The sequence below is a fragment of the Sorghum bicolor genome, chromosome 4 (genome assembly GCF_000003195.3).
Source record: "Sorghum bicolor cultivar BTx623 chromosome 4, Sorghum_bicolor_NCBIv3, whole genome shotgun sequence".
Classification (NCBI taxonomy): domain Eukaryota; kingdom Viridiplantae; phylum Streptophyta; class Magnoliopsida; order Poales; family Poaceae; genus Sorghum; species Sorghum bicolor.
In genome coordinates, this window is record NC_012873.2 from 88538 (window position 1) to 96378 (window position 7841).

At 39.9% G+C, this 7841-nt stretch overlaps 1 protein-coding gene across 1 annotated transcript; it reads right to left on the reverse strand.

The window, feature by feature from the left end:
- On the reverse strand, positions 260–7368 carry LOC8074153 (amino acid transporter ANTL2). The gene is made up of 12 exons (XM_002453070.2): positions 6908–7368; positions 5193–5521; positions 3853–4067; positions 3713–3736; positions 2923–3103; positions 2559–2778; positions 2345–2480; positions 2039–2058; positions 1669–1811; positions 1542–1585; positions 1402–1464; positions 260–1158 (listed from the first exon to the last, which is right to left on the reverse strand). Exons 1-12 carry the CDS (start codon positions 7165–7167, stop codon positions 1063–1065), a joined length of 1731 nt encoding a protein of 576 aa, XP_002453115.1. The 5' UTR covers positions 7168–7368; the 3' UTR covers positions 260–1062.

Consider the following 7841-nt stretch of genomic DNA (forward strand, 5'->3'; position numbering starts at 1 on the left):
CAATAACTAGTTGAATTCCCCGCGCTTTGCTGCAGGAATAAGGTTAGAATTTAGATGACACTTTAAAGTTATAGGTAACATATTTAGATATCAACGGAGAAAAGATGTGAATGAGATGTTGATATATTCCTAAGGATACACAAAGTCAACAATTTAATTTGTGAATGATTGGTGACAAAATTCTTCCTATGGGTATATGTATAATCTGTGAGCTTCGAGAAATACAGGTGGCTGCTGCAAAAAAGCGAAAAAGATACTCTTATCAAATCCTATAATACTTCTTATGGCATTTAAATTTCGTCATCACAAAGGTAATACTAAAGCACAACATAGTAGGTCCCTAATCCAATTTACCATCAGCCATTACCTCACTGTCAATCAAATCATTGGCTTGGAGTTGCTTAATAAAAAAAGAAGAAAATAAAGTACCAATGGCCAGATGGACTCCAGACTCCACTCCCTTCTGCCGTGAAATGTTGAACAAAAAAAGGAAAAAAAAAAGTCTACCAGTGGACAGCAAACAGCATCCACCCGTCTCGAACTGAAAAACTCCCAGGACGTCTTCTTCGCAAACCTTCTCAGCCGCTCAAAAAACTCCGCTGTTGCGGCTTCTCCCAATGCAAGGGCAGCACTGTAGCAGGTTCCCCTTCTCTCCCTTCCTATGTGACCCTTTCAACGGATTGGGCTGGCACCATCCAAGGTAGGCAGGCAGACACAGGCGCAGGGCAGTCGGTTCACAAAAAATGATAGCACAAAATCCACCTGATCTTGTGTTCACAAATAATGTCTTGTTACATATATGCATGATACAACCTTAAATCCTTGCTACAGACTTATTTGTGTTGATCCATTAACATGCAAGCATTGACATCACACAAATTTATTATACATAAACTTAACTAATATGCTGGCATTACATCAACTTGACTAATTTGCTGGGCAAAATTTTTGTCTTGTATGGCTCATAGTGTGAGCACATGAGTAATGGGGTGGTTCGGTTACTGTATATGTAGGAGTAACTAAATTTGGATTTGCAGGAACAGCTGTATATATCATGTGCGCTCATGTGTAGTTCTGGATTATCTTTGACAGAGATGAGTATGTCCCCACACATGCACAGCAAACCCCGACCATGATGATGAATGAGCACGCTGCTACCTGTGAATCCAAATAGATCCCATTAGTAATTAGTTGCATTAGCGTGCATTTTCTTTTTCTCGACACAAGGTAAGGGACTCAGATTACAAAGGCCTAGTTCTACCATGTTTCAAAGCAAATCATATTCATTTTTTCTTCACCGTCTTTATGCTATTTGCCCATTTCACTCAGGATACAGCATTTCTGGTCATTTGTTCATGAAACAATGCAAAGCTAGTAAATATTATTTACATATATTCATACCTGGTGCCAGCTCACTTTTCTCCTCAGGATTGCTAAAAAGCACGCACAAGGTAGAATATAGGTCTACAATGAAAACATGCTTTAGCCTCACAGATTGATACAAGGATTGAACATCTGATGAGGTGAACACAGATCCTTACCACAAGCATCGTGAGTAAAGAACCAACCAAGGCCATCACAAGTCCTGTCAAAGCACAAAAACAGATTGGTAGATCGTGTCATGATTGGGCCTTATGATATTAGTTCAAAATATGCTCATGAGCTTACCAAAGAAGGGTACAGATAGAGCAATGAGGAGGGTTGACACCACCAAGGCTGATCTAAGCATGACTATGTTTGAGTACTTCTGTTGATTTGGTGGCAGCAACTCTTCCAAACTCATAGCCAGTGGGGTTATGGTTAATGCATATGTGATTATTCGTTAAGGACATAGCAAGTTTGAGAATGTCACAAGTATCATAAAAATAAAGAATTATCTAGCCAAATATAGCTGCATAAAAGAATGCTCTGAAATCTATTGAGCAAATAGCTACAGAAACACACTTCCTCTGCTCCATTTTGAGACTAGACCACTTTCAAGAAAAAAAATGCACCCGTTCAAAAAAAAACAGTGACAATATTAGCACACCAAGGATATTTGGTTATTGGATTTGCCACCTGCAATAAAAAATGAGAGGTGATATTATTGACGTGGTTCAGCATGAAGGAATCAAAATAACTGTAGATGAGAACTGCTCATCAGATAAAAGGACCTAACACCCTCGCCAAAAAATAAGAGAAAAGTTCCTAATAAGACCGGTGTCGGCAAGTTTTATTGTGGCATAAAAGAGAGAGACACACACCCTACAGCATATGATTATCCCATGCACTAAACAAACCAAAAGTTCAGGCCTCTTGACTTCTTAGAAATGAAATTTTAAATGGTTTACGCAGCAACAATTACCGTGGTCCAAACTGCAATCTTTGAAACCACTAAATTCTCTGGTAAGTTCAGTGTGAACTGAGACTGTGTGGCTTCACCAAACATTTTGTATCCCATCACCGCAGCACCAGCAAATAAAATGGTAGACAGCCCAATGCTAACAAGAAAAAAAACAAATTTTTTAGTGCTGCATTTCAGGGGGAAAAAGAATATGGAATGTGGATAAGCTAATTACCAAGTAAAAAGGATTGAAGGGAACTGATTACGGTTCTTCAAAGAAGAGTAGATGTTTGGAAACACCCCATGCCCTGAGTAGCAATAACCATACAATCCAATTGCAATAGGGATTCCAGGGAGGTTCAGCGCAGTTCCTTTGTTCTCAAAGTCAACATTATCAACAACACCTACCCAGAATAGGCAGATGACTCCAAGGATTGATGCAATGACACCTCCAGCTACAAACACATAAACTTAGTGAGAAACCATGAGTGGTACACCAAGAGGGAAGAGCATACGTCTGAACTAAACGCAGGGAATACACACTGATTGTGTGGCAAAGCATTGTCAAACAAAATGAAAAGCAACAGGTAAATGGAGACCTGAAAGGTAGCTCAGGCAGCTAAGGTCACGTAGCCAAGTGGTCGGCATGACTATGATGGTAGTCAAGATTGCGAAAAGTACATGGGAGTTCACTGTCAAGCTCCCGATGGTCAGGTGTGCATTGGGGAATAATTTTGATAAATTGTCACCTTCCAATATCAGATACTCGATGCAACAGGCCTGCACAACAGATTAGGACTGTTACTCTTCAGAAAGAAGGAATGCTATTTTAAGTTAGATTAACCTCATAAGACCCTAAACCTGCTGTGTATTCTATTTTTCTGATGAAAGAATGACAGGTTTCAGGCATGTGAAATCCATTGCGCCCTTCAGATACTGGCCCCAACTTATGTCACTTCTACTTTGCAAGGTCTTACAATTGTCTAGGAGGTTGATATTATTTTGCTTCTTGTCTAACCCTAGCAATTTCAACTTGAATTATCACAGCACAAATTATTTTGGTTGCCTTACAATTATTTTGGTTCCAACTTGAATTATCCCAACTTATGATTAGCATGCTTGTGACTCATGATCTCATCCGCATGTTGAACCAGAGCTGATGTTTTTGTTTTCTTGTGATGGGACTTCTTTCTTTATTACTCTCTTACTGAAAAATAGCATTATAGAGCTTGTTGTGTAGTTACCATAGTGTTGATACCTATGATTTTTTTTTCCTTCTGTTTATGTATAGGATATGCAAGTTGTTGGTGCAAATCATTTTGTTTCACTAAATCACTACTTGGAACACCTAATTCTGATTGAGATAGATGGTTAGCAATAAACACTTACATATAGTTCCACATACAGGATTATCTGCAACAGGAAACCACAAACAAGGAAAAAGGTAAGTTACAACAAAAGCATTCCTTCATTCACATTATATTGAAAATGTGCAGAAATTGAATCACAGTCATTATTTTTTTACATACCGAAATGGCTATACGACCGGTGGTCCCGAAGGCGGCATGGCCAATATCTGGGTATGTCTCAAGGCCCTCCTTGCTGTCCAGGCAACGGCGCAGGAGCACACCAGTATACCATGCTAGAATTGCAAATAAACAGAGTATCACCAGTCCAAGCCAGCCCCCTTGTTTGATGGCATAAGGCGTTGATAGGATTCCCACACCACATAGAACATTTATCCCTGCATAAAAGCAAAGTACAAGCTCAATGGAGAAACAAGAAAATTCCCAATTAAAGTTGCAGGACTTATCTATGGTGCAAAATCTATTACACCGTTCAGGTTAAATATACATTTATTACCAAAATTTCAAAAAACAACAAAGCCTTCGTGTCCAAGCAAGTTGGGGTAGGCTAGAGATGAAACCCAACATGAGCCATCACTAGAAAGAAACAACTAAAATAAAATATCATATATAAAATGTAAAACGACATGGTTGATAAAAAGCCATCCAAAGTATAAATCTAGACCTTACAAATAAAAGTTAAGCTGCTTATGACATTTCTGATCTATAACTTTAATAAATTATACGTACCCCAAACTTCAAAATAGTGACTCCACAGGTATAAGGGATAATAACTATGGTGATATATCGATGACCTATAAATTTTGATAAAAGATAATTGCATGGTTGCGCACGCTTTGAGGCCCAACTATGAGTTTGTCCTATTTTTTCACTTTGCAGTTTGCACCATTGCCTCTAGTCATTTGGAAACAGTAGGGGCAAGGGGGCAAGGGTGCAAGGTGAAAAAAGGAATGCAAACTCATAACTAGGCCCCAAGGTAATATCAGGTTTGTCCTTCAGCAAAAGTACAGCATGCAGATCTATTTTGTGGGACCACTGACACGCATGGTTGTGCTGACTGATCAAGCATGCTTAAGCAAACATAATCCAATTGCAATAGGAACAAGGGGAAAAGAAGTAGAATGTTGAATTGGTGCAATAATCAGGAGAATAGAGTGTACAGAAGAAAACATAATTGACAATTATTTCTTTTTTTTTCTTTTTGAGGGGAAATAATTGGCAACTCTGGATGGTTTCTACTTATTAAAACCATGAACCACTTACCTAAGTAAATCTGATGCAAACATACGCTGAAGCAAGCAATGGTTTGGTTCATGCATCAATGCTTAAGCCAGCATTCAACAATGGCAAATATCACAAGAATAATTCAATGATACCGATGATTGAGGGCCCTATCTATCATGCTGATTTGAGAAGGCAAGAAAAATAGCTTGAGGAGAGGCAGACATGTATGCAGCCAAACATGTATCACAATTCACAAACATCAGAAATCAGTTGCTTACCGTTCACAACCGCCTGAGTGTAAGAGCATTTATGATAGGGAGAGACCTCATGAGCAACTGGCACTGGCTTTTGATCCTCAGGAATCTGTTGCAAAGACGGTTTTCTCGAAGGCAGAAGGTACTGTGAACTCTTTCTTTCTTCATGCTGCTGCTGAAGGTCATCACTTGTAGTGGGGCGAAGAAGTGGCTTAACAAGATTAGAGATGATTTCAGGGGTTTTACCCCGAAAAGAATTGGTGATGAAAGAGTTGGATAATCTGCTTAGAGTTGGGGTCCCCAAGAAGCTCAGATTTGGTGACTGCACGCTACTAAGAATGTTGATGGATTGCCTGTACAGTAAAAGGAGCCAGAGAAATATATATGATTTTGAGGAAAAAGAAATATATGTGATTGATTGATGTGAGTTAAAGAGAGCTGTAAAACTTGTCAAAAAAAAAGAGAGAGAGCTGTAAAGAAAATCATGTAACTACTACTTCAGCCATTCTTGTGATGGATCTTGTAAAAAACATGGAGCACTAATAGAGAAGCATATAATAGACGCAAACAAAATGTTGCCGTGCATGTTGGCGATCCAGTATGCATGTATGAATAATCGATATATATGGCAGTTCAGTTCATGTGGATCTCTAATCTGTGGAGTAAACTCGTCCTGCCCTGCCCATGCCTTATCATTTCCATGGGCAACAGAAACTACAAACTATTGTGATAGATTTTCTTTTGGTACCATGGTAGCACAAAATAGGTCAACTATTTTATTTTGTATAAGAATCTGATTGTGCCTGCATGTTCGAGAGGGGGGGAAAATCTGATTCTGCTGGTGGAACACTTAGTTTTCTTCTACTTTCACAATTCCATTTTCTTTTTAAATTTTTTGGAAATGAACAAAACTATGTACAGTTTTGGAAAAGGTCATGAGGACAGAATGTTTTGAAAATGAAGATGTATCAGGTGTCTGCATGTGTTCTGCTGAGGTGGATTATCGAATCTGGCTACTATGACAGTGGACTGAGCTGATACCTGGTGAGGGCTCAATGGATGTGATATGAAAACGAAGGCCTTGTTTAGTCCCTTAGGTGAAAAGTTTTTGGGCACTGTAGCACTTTCGTTTGTATTTGGCAAGTATTGTCCAACCATGAACTCAAACTGTGCAATTAGTTATTTTTTTATCTATATTTAATGCTCCATGCATGTGCCGCAAAATTCAATGCGATGAGGAATCTTGAAAATTTTTAGGATTTTGGGTGCAACTAAACAAGGCCGAAATGAAATTCAGTGTTGCTGTATCGGGATTCATGGTGGGTACATGGGTGGTGGGTCAAATAAATAGAAAAGGGAAAGGGCGGATCATGGGTGTAGGATATGCAGAGCAGAGATGGTATTAGCCTTATCAGTGGATATGTGGATTGCGGTGCTGCTAACTAAGTAGGAGTATTTACAACACACACAAAAAAAAAGATGGACATTTCTAGTTTTTTTTAATTTTTTTTAGGAAAACAGGAGGGGTTTGACCCCCTACTGTGAATTTAACATTTCCAGTTAAATTTACTATGAAAATATGTTATATAATCAATCAGATAATATGTATTCGGTATCATAAATGTTTGTAGTTTTTTTTATATATTTGACTGAAGTTGAAACTGTTTGACTCCTCATTCTTTTGGACGGAAGGGGAGTATGTATAAAATGTAATGGGAAATGGCAAGGAAGAGATTGACCTGTAGCTCTGTGGCCATTGCTGGGTGTAGGAGGAGGCGGTGGCCTGAGCGTGACCACGCGGGGTGGCGCAGGACGACGAGGAGGAGCCGGAATCGGAGTCGGATCCTGAGCCGGAGCCGGAGCCGGAGCCCTCCTCGTGTTGGTGGTGGCGTCTTCTGCTGCGGGCGGCGGCGGCGGATGGCTGGGATTGGGGACGGTCGTCGTTGTCGTCGTCGTCGCTCTCGATGATGAGGCTGCGCTCAGACACGGAGCTCCTCATCTTGGGGGCTCAATCAGTCTGCTCCACTCCACTCCACTCCACGGCTGCTCTCTCTCTCTCTCTCTCTCTCTCTCTCTCTCTCAGTCCCTGCCCCTCCCTAGTCCCTCCGGACCTGATGAAAAAGGAGCCTGCTTCTGCGCCTGCGTGGACAACACCACTCGTCCACTCCACGCCAGCAGTCCAGCTCCGAGCTACGTATTCGCTGGTTGGTCGCTCCCTTATATACACTACACACATATATATTATATAATAATAGAATGCAGTAATGTCTTGTTTACTTCCAAAAATTTTTGGGAAATCCACGTTGTAGCACTTTCGTTTGTATTTGAAAAATATTGTCCAATCATGGACTAATTATGCTTAAAAGATTTGTCTCGTCAATTCCGATCAAACTGTGCCATTAGTTTTTATTTTCGTCTATATTTAATACTCCATGCATGCGTCTAAAGATTCGATGTGACGGGAAATCTGAAAAATTTTATAAAATTTTTTAAAAACTAAACAAGGGCTAAGAAGACAAGAACACAAGGGCCACCTCACCACCCACTTGGCCACCCCACCAACAAACATGTAGTTCTGCATTGGCAATCTCATCTCAACATGTAGTATATTCTCATCATGCATCATCAACCGATTGAGACGTATTCTTAACTATTCAGTTATTCTGATCTGAT